This window comes from Sciurus vulgaris (assembly GCF_902686455.1).
Source record: "Sciurus vulgaris genome assembly, chromosome: 10".
Lineage (NCBI taxonomy): Eukaryota > Metazoa > Chordata > Mammalia > Rodentia > Sciuridae > Sciurus > Sciurus vulgaris.
The window spans coordinates 136,130,366-136,147,836 of NC_136470.1; the positions used below are offsets into that span (position 1 = coordinate 136,130,366).

The window sequence follows — 17,471 nt, forward strand, 5'->3', positions numbered from 1 at the left end:
AAGAAAAAAATACAGAGAAAAGCAGAGGTGGCCAGGGGAGGAGGACATGTACAAGTGGAACAGCAGAGTGTGCCACCATATGCCAAGGGACACCTGGGGCCACGGAGGCCAGAGAGGCCAGAGGGTGCACCCTAGAATGTTCAGGAAGGAACTGGTTGACTTGATGGAGCACCCTGGACTCCAGAGCTATGAGAGAATGAATTCCCCTTTTCTTAAGCCCGGTTGTGGTACCTTGTTACAGCAGCCTGGGAAATGAATACCTCCTTATAACGAAAGTAAAAGATGAATATCATCTATCATTCCCAAATGCAGTCACCTGCGCCGAATCCTGGTGAAGTTCTGATCCACTGCAGAACAGCTCTTCACCTTAGCCTGTGCCCAAGGCTAGACTCTCCTTCCCAGTGGCCCAACCTCACCATTGTGTGCATGGCTGTTTAGAAAGCTGAAATTTTTAAATTCCAAGGAGGAGCATTTCGAAAACAATTGCTTGATCAAGGAGGACTCCACGTCTATTCATAAGGAAATTTATCAAGTATATGCACCATATTTTCTGATCATTAAGCTTTGACAGGGAAAATGAGGTTTGGTGGCTTCTGCCAAGGAACTAGGAAGTGCTTTTTACATAAACAGTAACACAGATGGATTTTCATATTCTCAATAATTTAAGATACTTTAAATTTGCATGACATTCTCAACATTATTCCCATTGGATGCCAAGTTAATGAAATAGTTTTGACAGTGTTCAACTTCTATATTTCATAAATAATAGGTGAAGAGTAGACTGAGTTTGATATTTATGGGCTGTTTGGATGTACAACCCATGAGCAGCGATGTGGAATACACTTCTTTTTTTTTCTTTGTTCTTTTCAGACATACCTGACAGTAGAGTGTATTTTGACATATTACACATACGTGATGTGGATTCACTGGTGGTGTACTCATATTGGAATACCCTTCCGACTGACCCGAGATCTGTGGGTGCTTTCATCACTGATGACTGGATCTAGTTTGGGGAGAGTGACTAGCAGTGTGTCAATGCCATTTGATGGATTATGAATTAGAGCAGATAGATTAAGTTCAATGATTCTTTTTAAGATCCTTTGAATCCATCTCTTCACCACCACCCCCCACTGTGAATAGTGTCTGATGAGTTTTGTTCAAGTAAAATGTTCTCAAGTTTTCTATGAAACATAAGAATATATATCTCATCTGTACTAAGCTGTAGGCCTAGGAATTAAAATAAGTCATTCTGGGTCAAAACAAACACTCTGGGACTTGAAAGTGGCTCATAGCTCCCTTGGAAGCTAAGGAGAAAGAACCTTATTTCTCACGTGATGGTACCCCTGGGCCTTGGCCTAAGTATGGGAAGATTGTGGAGAAGCCACAGCGGAGATCTGAAAACCCTGGCAGGTTTGGACACTCACTGCCCTCGGCCTTCCCTCCTACATGGAAGAATTTCCAGGGTAAATGAATCCCAGTGGCCTTCCCTGCACTCTGGAGCAGGGTGGACTTCCACTCCTATGCTCTTGATGTCCCACCCTCAAGCTGGGGCCTCTGTCGCATAGGCCAGGGGACCGGCCTCCATCAGGAAGTGCCGCCGACTCCCCTCACTCTTCTCTGCCAGCCAGAGCAGAAGCGGTGCTTAATGTATTCCTGCGTCTCAAGATCTGCATCACGTCCCTGAGACCCATAACAACCAATGACAGGTCTGTCATTAAAAATCAAAACATGAGGAGTGTAAATGTAAATTCACTTTCCTTCTCAATAAACATACTCTGCAGCAGCTGCTTAGAAAACATGGAAAGCTGAATCAGAAAAGCAATCTAGATATGTTTCTAAATCCCACCAAGGGAGCTCTGGGCTCATAATTCTAAACCTTCCCATCACACCCCGCTTCTCCTCCAGCGGCCCCGTGTCGGTAAACAGCCTGTCTACCCAGTCCACAGCTCACATCTGACACCTGGAGTCCTCTGTGACCCACCCCCTCCTTCCGTTCCTCAACCACTCTTGGAAATACTTGCCATGTAACTCATTTTATTCCCCATTTGTCTTTACCTCTACCTCTCTCATCCAAGACCACCATCTGACATACAGCAGGAGCCTCTGATTTGGTCACTTCTACTTGACCCCAATTCATTCTCCACCCACTGGACAACACAATGTTTTAAAAATGAAATTGTGTTCCCTCTCAGAGAGCATTCAGTAGCTTCTTGTTGCCCTTAAGACAAAACTTCAAATCTTCTGCTGGGTCTGCAAAGCTCCTTATCACCTGCTCCCGTACCTCTCCAGACCCACCTCTCCTGCCTTGGCTGCTTTCTGTGCTGCAGGCCCGGGGCCACCTCAGGGACACCCCAGTCTGCAGTGCTGCTGGTCCTCCTCCTCACCTGCCAGAGATGCATCCTGTAGGTGGACATGATGCATGAGACTTCCATCTCTTCATCTAAATCGCGCTGTTTTAATTTTCCATTGTGCTCCTCAAACTTCCTTTTTTTAATCATGTGTATAAATCCTGTGCCAATATTTGCTTAGTAATCCTCCCACCCTTCCTTCATGGAATCAGGAGGGTCTGGATTGTTCACAAGTGACCTAGCACACCTCCCAGCACGGCAGGTGTTCCGTACATAATTCTTCATGTGTAAATAGCAAGAACCTCCATCTTCATGTCAGAGAGAAACATTGCTGCTACTCTTTCCCTGTGATCATCCAAAAGCACTGTGTGCCCTCAGAGTTACCCTGTCACCCCTGCCACAGTCTGAGCACAGCCTTGTCCACACACACTGCCCTGGCATGTGCTCAACAGCAAACACACATCAGTCCATGTGTGAGGGAGGAGAGAGGCGAGACTCAGTGTGGGTCACCCCAAGACGAACAGCAAGGGGCACTGGGTGGTGGTTTCAGGACCACCATCGTCTGGTTTAGTTACCCAGATTTTAGGCAAGCTATTGCTGAATGTTATTTTATAGTTAGGTGGTGATCAAAAATTAAACAAAAACTTCACAAACCAAACAAAATCTGTAATTAGAAACTTCTATGTATGCTAGAGTGAGATTCAAAGGAGTAGTGAGAAACCGTGACCTTCACTCCCTCACTCGCCCACTCGTTCATTCACTGGATTTTTCTTATGTGCCAAGGAACCAGTTCAGTGCTTAAGATAAAAGAACAGAAAGGACCAGGAGCTAAGCCCCCAGTACAGCCCCACACAGCAATTCCATGAGATGTCAGGAGACCTGCTGTCTTTCCCCCTCCCAGACCCGGAAGGAGAAGTGAGGAGAGTCAAGTCATTAGTACGAGCACCATGGAGGTGGTTTTAGCGTCAGGGACCTGGTTGGTCACCTCCATTCCCAGGGGCAGCCCCATTGTATCCAGGTTGGTCACCTCCATTCCCAGGTGCAGCCCCACTGTGTCCTGGTTGCTCACCTCCATTCCCAGGTGCAGCCCCACTGTGTCCTGCTTGCTCACCTCCATTCCCAGGTGCAGCCCCACTGTGTCCTGCTTGCTCACCTCCATTCCCAGGTGCAACGCCACTTTGTCCTTGGTGGTCACCTCCATTTCCAGGTGCAGCAACACCCTGTCCTGGTTGCTCACCTCCATTCCCAGGTGCAACCCCACTGTGTCCTTGGTGGTCACCTCCATTCCCAGGTGCAGCCCCACTGTCTCCTGGTTGCTCACCTCCATTTCTAGGTGCAGCATCACTTTGTCCTGGTTGTTCACTTCCATTCCCAGGTGCAATCCCACTGTGTCCTGCTTGCTCACCTCCATTCCCAGGTGCAGCCCCACTGTGTCCTGGTTGCTCACCTCCATTTCTAGGTGCAGCATCACTTTGTCCTGGTTGTTCACCTCCATTCCCAGGTGCAGCCCCACTGTGTCCTGCTTGCTCACCTCCATTCCCAGGTGCAGCCCCACTGTGTCCTGGTTGCTCACCTCCATTTCTGGGTGCAGCATCACTTTGTCCTGGTTGTTCACTTCCATTCCCAGGTTCAATCCCACTGTGTCCTGATTGCTCACCTCCATTCCCAGGTGCAGCCCCACTGTGTCCTGGTTGCTCACCTCCATTCCCAGGTGCAGCATCACTGTGTCTTGGTTGCTTACCTCCATTCCTGGATGTAGCCCCATTTTGTCCTGGTCGGTTGCCCTCCATTCCTCTGTGCTGCCCCACTGTGGTAGGTTTGGGGCTTCCTTTTGCAGTTATCCAAAGTTCCGGCCTCTAGTCCACAACAAACTAAGCAATTCATAAGATGCAGATTCTGATCATGGTGTGCCTTCCAGGTGATGGAAGGGGAAGTTGTCTTCTCTAATAAGGGGAGGACAACGGGAGCTCCCCAGGGAGCACATGAGGTCACTTATATACAAGGGGTGGAGTACCGGTGTGAAGCCCAGCACCTGGCTTTCCATTGCAACTCACCAACCCAGCGTCGCAAAACATGAGATAGGAAATTGTTTTTTCATACCCAAGGGACCAGGTCCCCTGGAAGCTGTGAGTCTTTCAGGAAGAGCGGCTTCCACGTGTCTGTTTCAGCTGATGCTGATGAAAGCCCTTGCTGGCTGATAGGCCATCTGTTCCGTTCTATCCCCCAGAGGGGTACACATACATTCTCCCCGAATTCTGTCGCTGCTAGCTCCAGGGGAACAATGACTCTTCCAGGGCTGATGGTTTAAGCACAGCCTCTGGCTCCAGCTTTTCCTCTTGGTCTCTGAGAAGGGCACAGGAAGGTGGCACAGGGGCTGGTGGCCTCATCTAGGGTGGCCCCTGGGGTAGGAGTGGCCCTTCTGGGGCCTGTCATCCTGCCCACCTTAGGAGTCAGGGGACACAGTCCTGCCCCTCCTGGCAGGGCAGGTGGGAAGGAAGGAGGCTGTGCTCTTGAAAGGGGTGAGACAGGCCTGGTTGATGAAGATGCATGTGCAGCATAAGATGTCGAGACCCTTGACTTCCGCAGAAGACCTGAGCGTAGGCAATGCTGCACCTTCAGCCTTTCCCTAAATGAGGTCTGTCGAGAAACGTTGTGCCAAAAAAAAAAAAAAAAGTGGTCATGTCAATAGATGTTGAGATACACAGACAGCCGGCTTCACAGTCTAAGCATTTGGGAAGCCCTGAGGTTAACAAACCCCCCAAAACCCTGGGTCTTCCTCGGTGCACGATAACAGCCAGGGGGTTATCGAGCTTGGGGGGCAGTGAGAACAGCCGGCTCTCCCTGGCCATGCCAGCACTGCTCACAGAGCCCTTGCACGCTGCTGGCTGAGTGGCGACACCTTGCCAAAGCGTCCCAAGCCATCTGACGCAGCAGAAACAACCCGCCCTGCCTCTCTCTCCTTTTACCTGGCAGGATGGTCTTACCCTGAAGCCACCAGCTGACTTCTGTTACACAAACAGACCCGTCGGGATCTAAACCTCACGCGTCATCTCAGCTCTTTGTTCAGAGGGATGAAGCGGTGCCCGTGGACCCACTCTCCTGGTGGTAAATGAGCCACCGAACAAAGACAAGGACTGGATTTACACAGGCTATTTTGAGGGGTGGTCCAGTGAACATATGTCAGTTTTGCTTAGACAGGAATGTGAGCCTTTTGGTCAAGGTCTGTGGATGGGGCCTAAAGAGAATTTTGCTTGTGGGAGATAATGCCTCCTAGAGCCATTTTCTTTGAGGATGATAAAACTCCCTCTGCCTGCAGCCTGCTTCTGGAGAGCACTCGTCTTGGGAGAGGAAGGCTGTGGATGCACGACCTTCATTATTACTCTCTTTTCTTTTTCTCGGGCCTCGTTATTTTGAGAATTTCTTATTCTCCATATCCACTAGCTTCTGCTTGCATCTCCTTAGCCAGATGTGTCACACGGTCTCCGTCACTGCAAGGGAGACCGGAAGGTGCAGAACATGGGGACTTCCCAGGCTCTGCCATGGAAAGCGGACCAGGGTGAAAAGGACTGCAAATGACCGCCGGGACACCAGTGCCATGGCCACCTCTGCTCCTGGGCATGGTTCTTAGTGTGGCAGAGGTGGGCTTCACCATCCCTGTCACGCAGCAGAAAGATAACAAGCTTCTTCAGCCTGAATGGCTTGTGTTGTGTTCTGCCAAAATGCATGTGTCCAAGTTCTGACCCCCAAGACCTCAAAATGGGACCTTATTGGAAAATCAGGCCATTGCACATGCTCGGCCAAGGTGAGGTTCCGCTGGAGTCGGTGGGTCCCTAGTGCAGCAGGACCAGGGCCTTCGCAGAGGGGAGATGGGAGCACACTCAGAGCACACCACGGGAAGAGGAGGCAGAGTTTGGGGGACCCAGCAAAGGCCATGAGGCGCCCAAGACTCCAGCGAAGCACCGGAAGCCAGGAGCGAGGCCTGGGCCCCCAAAGGAACCAACCTACGCCTCCCCCTCTCAGGCTGCCAAGCCTCCAGCGCGCGCAGACACCCGATTCCCTTGCCGAAGGCCACCCAGCTGTCGCACCTTGCCAAAGCCACGTCAAGAGGGGTACGGGACTCAGAGCTAGGCGCTGCCTGGGTGCTGGTCTGTTCAGTGTGCACACTCACACTCACTAAGTCCACCTCTGGTCTCGGCCTGACTCTAGCCTCACGCCGACATCACAGTGCTCACCGAGTCTTAGGCCGGTGGCACTGAGAGTCCATCTGACCAGAGGATGTGGGACAGTCACCGCAGGGGGAGTGGAGGCTGGCCCCCATCTTCTCAGGCGTCTCGTCGGGTCCTCGGCTCAGCTCCCTGGTGTCCTCAGCTCTCTGATGTCCGGTGGGGCCTTATCTCAGCTCTCCAGCATCCCATCTCCTGCTCTCTGGCTGGTCTTCCTCTAGTCCTTCTTGTGTCTGCCGTGGCTGGATGAGGCGAATGGCACGGGGTGTCAGGTAGATTCTCTCTCATTGGTTCTAGACTCTCTCTCGTTGGTCACACCTTTTTAGCCACATCACTGGGTTTTGCACGGGCACATGTAACATCGCATTATAAACACAATATTCCACATAGTCAAGTCAAGTCTAGCAGAGCAGAGTGAAGCAAGGCCTGTCACTCCTTACAAGCCACCCACAGGCGGGCACAGCCCCACCCTCACACAGGTGCTGCCCTTCCAGGGGGCTGGGCCCCTCCTGCTCTCAGGTCACTCAGCATCCTGAATGGGGAACAGGTGGTTGCCAAGCAGAGGTGAGGTGAGGGCCAGGCCAAGCCGCTCGCACACACGGCTTCTCTCCCGCCAGGGGACACGTGGCCACAGCAGACGGGGGGCCTCCAGTTGGTACTGACGGGAAAAGCGACCAGCTCAGCTCAGCCACAGAGGCAAAGTGTCATCCAGGACATCAGACGCCACACCCAGGCTCCCTGGGTGGATGGCCACAGTGCCTGTGAGGAATCTGGAGGCTGCAATCCCATGGCTCCTGCCCACTCCCCTCTAGGTTCCTGTCCTGGCCCCCTGCTGTCAGCTGGCAGAGAGCTCTGGCTCATCACACCGTCTTCACACAGGCTGGCTGGCGGGCGAGCAGGCAGTGTGGTCACAGAGGCCTTGAGCACACAGGGCCTTGGGCTTGCTTCTGCACTCTCCAGTGCCATCTTGAAAGTCTTCATTTCTAATGGGGACTGTGCAATTTCATTTTCCTCTGGGCCCCGCAAAATACACACGTGGTCCACTCGTCACCAAAACCTGTGCTGAATCATAGCATCTGTCAAAGCCAAGAATAAACTCTCTTCTGGCAGTTTAGTAGGTCATTACTTCCCAAGGCAGAGGGACCCAGCTGGACAGAAAGAACGTGGCCAGCCCCAACAGGGTCTCTTCACATTGCACAATAAAGCAATGCAGAAATCTCCTCTTCACCCAGTATTCCAAATCTTCACTGACAAATCAACGGATCCATGCATGTTACAATGATAAACCTAATTGTTTGTATTAGGGCCTGGCAAAATACGTTTGCCTGAGGCTTCACACACCCCACAGAACAACTGTCAGACTGGCTTTGGGATCCCAGACACCCCACCATTCCAAACAAAGCCCCCTGGTGGAGAACTTCACTGAGAAGCCCTACCATGTTTCTCTACAGCCCCAACTTTCAAGTCCTTCGCCAGCAGCTCTGGCGTGGGGCAAGTTTTCATCAGTACAGTATCTTGAGCTCTCCTGTATTACGGTCTCTCCAAAAACTCCCGTGCTAAAACTAGATTTCTGAGTCATCCCGGGTCACGTCCTAGAAGATTCAGAATCGCTGGCTCCGTCCAGGGGGGCTGGCCTCAGAGATGGGTACGCTGCAGCAGCAGGTGGTGGCTCTTGAACTGTGTTTTCAAACCAACTCATAAGAGTTTTTAAATCATACGAAAACCACCTCCCCCGTTCTATTCTGTCAGCATGTCTCTTTATTAGGTTAGGGTTAACGTTTGTGAAGTAATTTGCAGTGAAACAAGTCAGTGCCTTTCACAGCTTCTCAAGAGAAGCACAAAGACGCATTTGGCCTTCACCCTGGGCTCTGCCTTCTCTCAGGAACCGGTAGGTAGGGGGGACTGACTGTGGCCAAGTCAACTCTCCTTGTCTTTTTGTAACTAGTCAAACTCTGCCTGCCTGTCTTCAGGACCAGAGGCCAAATGGAGCTCATGTTTATTAATTAGCTCATTATACTTGTTAGGCAGGAAATAAGCTTGTTAAGGAAAAGACTGAGTCCTTTTATAACCCAGAATTAAACTTTCCTGAAGTCAATTTTTATGGAGATCAAGCCAACAGAATTTCCACCGGACCACCGTAATTATAAAGGTGTTTTATAAACCTTGCCGTGAAGATGGGGGATACGAGCCAAGACAATATTCATATCTATTTCTCACGCTCTTGGCATCTGCATGGACTCTGAGTTGATTCCAGACCAGGCTCAGAGGCCATTTGCATAGCTGCACAAAGCCATGCAGGCAGCAGTGGTGCCTGGCCCCCCGCTGTGCCTCACCTGGCCTCCACTGTGCCCTGTGCCCTGCTGCTCTGCGGTGTGCTCTCTGGGGGCACAGGAGTGCAGCCACAGCACCAGCGCTCTTGCGGTGTCGGATGCAAGCTCCCTAGAGTCCTGCACACCGGCGGGAAGTGGAAAGCAAGGGGCTGGACTCTGGTTGGCCCAGCCTGCTGCATCTAAAGCACAGACTCCGCAAGCAGCCCAAGTCAGGCCCAGAGGCAGTGCCAAGACCGAATCCCCAGCTACCTGCGGGAGGAGAGGCAGGGCAGGTCGCACAGACTGTGTGGACTGGATGGAAATGTCTGCCTGGCAGGGAAGTCCTGGGCCTGGGTGGCTTATTTGTATGTGAGACACCTGGAGTTTGCTAGGCATCTAATAAATAAAAAGTGCCCTTAGGACACCAGCTCTTTTGTCTTTGGGACTGTTTATCATCAAAGAATGAGAGGAATGGAGCTGCCTCTTGTGGCCTTGAATTTGACTGCCTGGGCTCAGGCAATAAACCTGCAGCTCTGAGGTGGCAGGTTCCAGGCACCTTCCCCACTGCTGGCCATCGGCTCTCAGCTCAGAAACCCGGGGTTTAGCACGTCCGTGTGCCAGACTCTCCTAGGTGTGCAACCTCGTAGCAAAGGCATGATGTGATCGTTATAACAGCAGCATCTTTTAGTGTCTCCTATGTGCCAAACAAAGCTTTATTTTTATTATCCCATTTGCTGTGATGGTGAGATAGTAAGGGTATAATAAATAAGGAAGATTTTTATTCCAGATTTTATAAATAAGAAAACTGCTGCTCAAAGAAGCTAAATGGTCAAAGTTTTTATAAGAGGCAAAGTAACAGACTCTGAGCTTTCGGACTGCATGTTAGTTTGGCCTCCCAAGAAGTTACCATGCCATAATAAAGAGGCACCCCCCTTTTAACATCAGGGAAGCATAAATCAAAAAACACAAAGTCTCATTTGGCACACACAGATGGCAAAGACCAACAGGCGGGGTGATTCGGGCTTCGGCTGGGAGGGGTCTGCCGGCGGCGTGCTGGGAGGGACGAGGCTGTGGCAGACAAGCCACAGCGGCTGCTCCCGCTCACCCAGATGGGGACCCAGGCACCGTGGCCCAGCAGGCCTGCTCCTGGGGACCTGCAGTGTCACTTGTGGGGGGAGTTGAAACCACCTGGCAAAAGGAATAGGTGAAAGGTCGGGAGGTGCCGCAGGAGGGCCGGCAGTGCCCAAGGCACCTGTGGACACACGGCCCAGCAACACGAGCAGAGCCCCACAACCTGGTCCTAGAGAAAAGGCCAGCAGCAAGCAGACAGCAGGCGCCCTCGCGCAAGCGGACGATGTACCCATCAACGACCTGGGAGGTCAATACCAACAAAAGGCTGTGGAGTGAGCACACGGGAACGGCCACCTGGACTTAGGACAGGCACAGCGAGGCACAGGAAGAGAGCGAGGTGGTCTCATGGCACCAGGAGCAGCAGGCGTGAGAACCTCTGCTCTGGAAGCAAAGCAAACCAAGGAGACACCGCCAGCAAGGCAGGTGCCAAGGCGGGGCCTGGAGTCCACTTGGGGACACGGCCTGGGAAGAGGGGGCAATGGCACCCAATCCACCAGGGACAAGTGGACTCCTAACAGGTAAAACACATGCGTGAGCGTGTGCATGCGTCCCCAGAGCGGTCAGCATGGTCGCCACCCTTGATCTCATGCACGTATCTACCTCGTTTGATTTCAAGGGAAGTTTTGATTTCCTCATTTTGCATTCTGAAGTTCAGAGGTTACTAACATGTCCAGGGACACATAACTGAGTCTTCTGTTTGTTACACGGGAGAGTCATACTTGGGTCACAGATTTTGGGACGGGACTTCCCAACTTATTTTTCATAGAACCCAGGCAGGCAGAGCATTCTCAGGCCTGTCCTGAGGCGGAAGGTCTGGGAAGGACATCTCTTGCCCCTCAAGCCCATGATGGCTCCCCTCCCACTACCACTGCCTGGCCGGGGTGGGACTTCTCAATGGGGCTGTTGCTCCCCCAGGCTCTGCTCATCCCGTGACCCCTGCTCTTAGCCCCATCTAGAATGCACCTTTGATCATGTGTCCCCGCCTTTCAAAATTACACAGTCTCCCCACTGCCCTCAGGCTAGAGTGCAAGTTTCTGGATGTGACCTTCGGGGACCTTCCCAGCCTGGCCTAAGACACGGCTCTTGCCAAAAGTCGACGGGATTTGAAATTTCATCACACCACACACTTCTATCCTTTGCCTAAGAGACTTCGCGAGTTCTATAGAAATTGCTAGTTGGCCCCTGGCCTCAAGAATCACCCAGGTTTCATGTAATAGCAGGGTAGCTGCTGGGTCATGCAGGCCAGTGAGTGAGAGGGAGGTCTGAGGACGAGGCGTCACTCACAGATCAGCAGCTACCTCTGGGCTCGCGAGACCACAGGCAGCAGGAATGCAGAGCGTGGGAGTGGCTCCCATGTCCTAGATGTGGTGGCACAGTGGGGACAGGAGGGCATAGCCCGGCCCCCATCTGCAGAGAAGCCAGTAACCATGCCACAGTGGCCTAAGGACACACAGAGAGGAAACCAGTCTCAGGGAGGAGATGGACGTGCTCACCGGAAAGGCATTCGGAAGGAACGCCAGCAGAGCCGGACCGGGACTCGCACACTAAGCAGAGGTGGTCGGGTGCCAGCAGCTTGGTAGAAGGGGGCCTGGGAAGCCTGCGACGGGCAGAGGCAGAGACCAGCGAGAACCCAGGAGGAGACACTGCAATCAGGCAATGACCCAGCTCAGAGTGGCCTGAGACACTCCAGTGGCCTTCAGGACCATGGCGGAGTGCTGCTGGCACCATCGCCACCCGTCAGCCATGTCTGGGGACAGATGTCACAGGAGGAGCACTAGGAGCAGGGAGAGAGCCCAGCTCTGCAGGAGCAAACCACCTGGCCCTGAGACTCCCGTCCCCCTCAGAGTCCATCTTTCCTTGGCTGAAAAAAATTAACAATAATGCTATTCTGCCCTCCTCACACACTGCGGGGAAAAAGAGTGGGCTGGTGTGCCCAAGTCACACTGGACAGAACCAAAGGGTTGGCCAACTTTAGATGATTGATCAGAATGTGCTTGTTTCTCAGTGATGTCGGGCTTAATGCTGTGATGAATTTTGCCATGGAAACACCAGTGGACATGGCCCAGGCTGGGCCTCTGATGTGCCTGTGCACTCTGGCTGGGTTCTTGAGGACCAGCAAGTGACCCCGGGACTCTCGCCTTGGCCCCTAGATCGTTTTCTGTGCTGTGTGAGAAGTCGCCACAAACTCAGCACTTGAAGCAGCTCACGCTTACTGTCAGTTTCTGTGGGTCAGGAATCCAGATACAGCCTGGACGGGGTCTCAGCTTGGCCCCCCAAGGCTATATACATGGGTGTCAGAGGGCTTGGGGGTCTCTGCAGAGGCTCCACTGGGAAGGGTCCTCTTCAGGGATGCACTGCAGCTGGATTCTTCAGAGCCAGAAACAGAAGAGGAAAACCCTGGAGCCACCATGCTAGGCAGACATGACCTTACCTCACCCAGCAGCCTGAGAGAGGCCCTCCGCCTTTGCACTCTGCTGGTTAGAAGAAAGTCCAGGAGAATCCCACAGAGACATGAGCACCAAGAACGGGATCACTGGAGCCAACTTGGACTGGGTCTATAGCAGGCCTCTCCTCCCTGGGCCCGTGGTTCCACCACAGCCTAGCGAAGGGCAAAGCTGCAGACGCCTCCCAGGCCCCTGCTCCTCACCAGTCACACCTGGTGCTCCCTCACCTCATGTTTCCACATGGCTCCACAGAATTCAAAATAAAAGCCAAGGCCTTGTAGCTTTGCAGACCAGCTCACAGCTTTAATTAGAGGATCTATCACACACAGACTGCATCTACTGATACAGGACCGATGAGGTGGACACCAAGGAATTTTCAGGAAACAGATTTATTTTATCTGCAGCAATTCAGAGGGGTTAGTGCTTAAAAATCTCTGGACCCTGAGTCTAGAAATTCTTTAAATTCTATACTCAGTGGGGTGGTTACAGGTTGGTGGGTGGGTTCATAAAGTTTTCCAAATTCTTAGACTAGACAGAAGTTTTATAATTTTTTAACAAGAAAACAGAGATAGTATCTTTGCATAGCATCAAGCTCTCTTTGAGACAGACTCCATCACACCTTCTGTCTGCAAACCAGGCACTTACAAGAAAGAGGAGGCCTCAATCCACAGTGCCTTCTGCAGAAGCCCTGCTGCCACTCTGCTGACACTGTAAAAATCTGGTGACAGGATGCGTGACTATGGGGAGGGTCTTTGGAGAAGCTTAATTATGGCAAGGATCTTTTGGGTGGGGGTACCTGGTCTCTTCACCATGACTCCTGCAGCTCTGGGGTGTGATCTGCTCCAGCAATTCCTAAGAGGCCCCAGGGTTGAAGCCTGAACACCGGGGCCTCCTTCAGACACCAGCTCTCCTCCTCCTAGTCTCAGAGACCAAACCAGGATCCCTGACATTGGTTTCTCAGGCTCCAATCTCAGGAGTGTGGCTTCTGGTACTGCAGTTGCACTGGCTCTTAGGAGATGGGAGACTGGGAGATGGCATTTGCCAAGCACCTACCAGGGACAAGCACTGCTATGGGTGTGGCCTACCCAGCATCTGGAGGCCAGCGCAGCCCTCGGAAGGAGGCCTTGCTGTCGCCATTTATGGAAGAGTAGAACAGGAGCACAGGGTGAGCAACAGTCTGACTGCAGACACAGCAACGGGAACCACCCTTGACCCAGGTCTGATTCAAAGCTCGGGGCCTTTCAAAGATCACAGAAGAAAAAAGAACGAAGCACTGAGCCCCTGAGAGCTCTTCCCTACCTTCCAACCTGCAGGAGGCTGGGATACACAGGCTTGTCAGCTGGCCATCCCTCACTGGTCACATTGTGAGAAATGCCCAGGTGCCACAAGAAATCAGACAGGTGCTTGGAAGTGGGTCAGCAAAGCAAAATGGTACTTCTGCAGAAGGGCACACCCCCTAAGGGCAAAGACTGCCAGTTTTTATCCCTAATGAAGCACTGTCCCTCGCTCTAATAGGAAGAATGCAAGGATACGGTCTATGTGATTAGCTAATTTAAATTTGGAGAGGGCATGGAAAAGGGCTGCAGTTGTGATTGGATACCTGTTAGGGAATTTTTAAATGGCCCCACCCTGACCACATGGTTCCCAAACTTAAGATGGCCCCATCCTGACCACATGGTTCCCTAACTTAAGATGGCTTCATTATGCACCTGAAATTAAGTACATATGCTTGTGCTACATCACAGGGTTAACTTTGATAGAAAAGAAAACAAATCTTACATTTGCACCCAACTACTTGTGATTTGGTAGTTCCTTCTGCATTTTAGATGAAATTCTTCCTTAAGGAAATTTTCTTCATTGACATTTCACCAACTTCAAATACAACCCATACAAGGAGGCGGGATACCTGCTGGATTATTTTTCTTTCCTTATCATTTTAATACCATTTTCAGAATAACAAGCTGATGCCCTAACAACACTCAGGGGTGACCAATGCAATATACGTTTTATTATTTGTTCATGTCGTAAGGAGCCTATGGACTTTTAAAGTTTTATGGATTTATTCAATTGTATCTTACAATTATTTGATACAACTGAATCATACAATTCAATTCAATATAATTCAATTATATTCTTAAAAATATATACCATAAATATGTATCATATATAGATATGAGTTTTTAAATCCCATCCTAGGACTATAAATTAGTACACCCACTCTGGAAAGTAGTGTGGAGATTCCTCAAACATTAGGAACAGAACTACCATGTGACCCTACTCTCCTACTTCTTGGTATTTGTCTGAAAGAACTAAAATCAGCATACTATAGCGATATGGTCACCTCAATGTTTATAGAAGAACAAGTGACAATAGCCACGATGTGGAATCAACCCAAATGCCCATTAATAGATAAATGGATTAAGAAACTGTGGTATATATACAGAATGGAGTTTTACTCAGTCAGAAAGAAGAATGAAATAATGACATTTGCAGGAAAATGTATGGAACTGGAGAACACCATGCTTAGTGAAATAAGCCAGACTCAGAAAATCAAGGGTTGAAAGTTTTCCCTCATATGTGGAAACTAGAGCAAAATAAAGGAGAGAAGGAACGGGGATCAGATATCACAAAGATACAGGGGAGATCAGTGGAGTAGAAGAGGGAGATCGAGAGGAAAAGTGGGATGAATTGAACAAAATCATGTTGTGTGCATATACAAACGTATCAAAGGGATTCCACCTTTGTATATGTAGAAAACACCATTCAAAAATAAACAAGTAGGTGAGAAGATCGGTAGAGCAGAGGAAATAGATGGGGAGGGAGGAGGGGAGGGAGGAGGGGAGGGAGGAGGGGAGGGAAAGTGGAGATTAAAATCAAGTTCCTCCCATGTATGGTTTTGTAAAAATGCCAATTATAATTATGTATAGTTATAATGCTCTAATTTTTAAAAAAATCCCACTCTAGGAATGAATTTGCTCAAACTTTATATAAACATACCATAGTGAATTTCACCCATATGTATATCTATAATGCTTTAATTTTTTAAAACACTATAAATAGAAGAAATATCAGTAAAGTAGGAGAAAGGGAACTGGCAGAAGAAGGAAAAGGGAAAGTGCTGGGGACTGAAATGGAGCAGATTATCTTCCATCCTTTATATCAAATGAACCCCAATATTATGTTTAATGCACCAATAAAAAATGTCCTTAGAAAAATATCCCACCCTCCCCCTCTCCCCAGAGGTGATCCTGCAGATTCCTGCATCAGGTTCTCATCACACCTTGGCTCTGTGTCCGGTCCTCTGGGAAGCTGGCAGGACTACTCTCTTCTAAAAAGCAGTGGCTTAAAGAGAGATTATGCCCACTCCTTAGAAGCGGGAACTTTGAAAAGGAATTCTTTAACTAGCCATAGGAAAACAGCCAAATCGGGAGTTAAGAAATTAATCTTATAAAGTTAAAGGAAAACATTGCCCCAAAAAAGTTTTCTTTTTAAGGAATGTGATTAGCTTGGGACAGAAAATGTGGGCAAATCTTAATTTTTTTTTCCCCCACAAAACCATGGCCAGCAAAGGCTGGCTTCTGACCCAGGCTGGCTGGAGTGCAGAAGTGTTAAGAGTCAGAATTAGCCGCTCTGGCAGAATGTCACATCCAACCAAACCACCCCTCGCTTTTGTAAACAGTCTAAACACACTGGAGCTGGAGGGGCTGCCCTTGCTCCTGCCCCCTCCTCTACCCTCCCAGGACAATGCTACCACCCTCCAGCCCTCGGGCCGGGGAGCCGCCTCACCCTGGACTCCTCTCCTCTGCACCACCGTCACCAAATCCTGTTGGCTCCACCTGAAAAAGCGTGGAGTCTCTAATCCCTTCTCACCACTCAGCCTCTGCCATCCTGCTCCAAGTCACTTCCCAAAGGGACTTCCTGCTTCACCCTCGTCCCTGGACAGAGAAGCCCCACCCAACACCAGGAAATGACTCCTCATCTCAGTGAAAGCCAGCTGGGGGCTGCAGCTGCAGACCTGCCCCAGGCCCTTCTTACCTCCCGGCTGCTCTCCCGCAGACTCTTCCTCTGCTCGCCACTCCAGCCTCTGGAAGAGAAGACCCTGGACCCTGAGGACAGACCCTGTGGCTCCTCCTCCAGCTCCCTTCCTCAGAGGCCTGGGGCTTCCCGTTTGTTCTTTCAGTCTGTGTTCAAATGTCAACCCTGCTCCCTGTCCAGCCCCACCCCTCAACAATACCTATCCTCAGTATTTTGGGCTTTTTTTTTTTTTTTTTTGGTACAAGGTATTGAACCCAGGGGTGCTTAACCACTGAACCACATCCTCAGCCCTTTTTATTTTTTTATTTAGATGCAGGGTCTCCCTAAGTTGCTCAGGGCCTCACTAAGTTCCTGAGGCTGGCTTCGAACTTGGGCTCCTCCTGCTTCAGTCTCCCAAGCTGCTGGGATTACAGGCATGCACCACCATGCCCGGCTACAATACCTATCCTCTTTTCAGACTTTTCTCCATAGTAATTACTACATCAAATGTGCTCTAATGCTTATTTATTTTACTTTAGTCTCTTCTACTAAGTTCCATGAGGGCAGGTGTTTGGATCTTTTTTTTTCCTCTGCTAGAAAGAAGATCTGAGACTCTAAAGCAGTGGTCTTAATAAAAATACGGGAGGCCTCTTCTTACAGCAATGAGCCTAGGCCTTCGCGCTGTTCACCCACTCTCCAGGAGTTTCCCAATAGCCCCTGTGTCAGTCAACTTCCCATCACTATGACAAAATACCTGAGGTAATGTACAAGGAGGAAAGGTTTGTTTGGGCTCCCAGCTTCAGAGGATTCAGTCCACAGTTGCTCAGCCTTGTTGCTTTGGGCCAGGACAGCACAGGGCATCATGGCAGGAGGCATGACAGAGGAGGCAGGTTCACCCATGGCAACTGGAAAGCAGAGAGACAGGAAGGGGCTGGGGTCTGGACATCCCCTCCTAGGGCTCACCCCAGGATGTTGGGAGCAGCGAATGAATCACGGGTCTTT

At 50.5% G+C, this 17,471-nt stretch overlaps 1 protein-coding gene across 1 annotated transcript in view; it reads right to left on the reverse strand.

Annotated features, from left to right (window-relative positions):
- The window catches only part of LOC306638059 (schwannomin-interacting protein 1), a 595,209-nt gene extending 590,178 nt beyond the window's left edge, over positions 1–5,031 (reverse strand). Inside the window, exons 1-2 of the mRNA XM_079101150.1 lie at positions 4,090–5,031; positions 3,334–4,047 (exon numbers count right to left, since the gene is read on the reverse strand). Coding sequence (XP_078957276.1) covers positions 3,334–4,047; positions 4,090–4,113 — 738 coding nt within the window. The 5' untranslated portion in view covers positions 4,114–5,031. The remainder of the gene's footprint in view (positions 1–3,333; positions 4,048–4,089) is intronic.
- Positions 5,032–17,471: the final 12,440 nt, after the last annotated feature.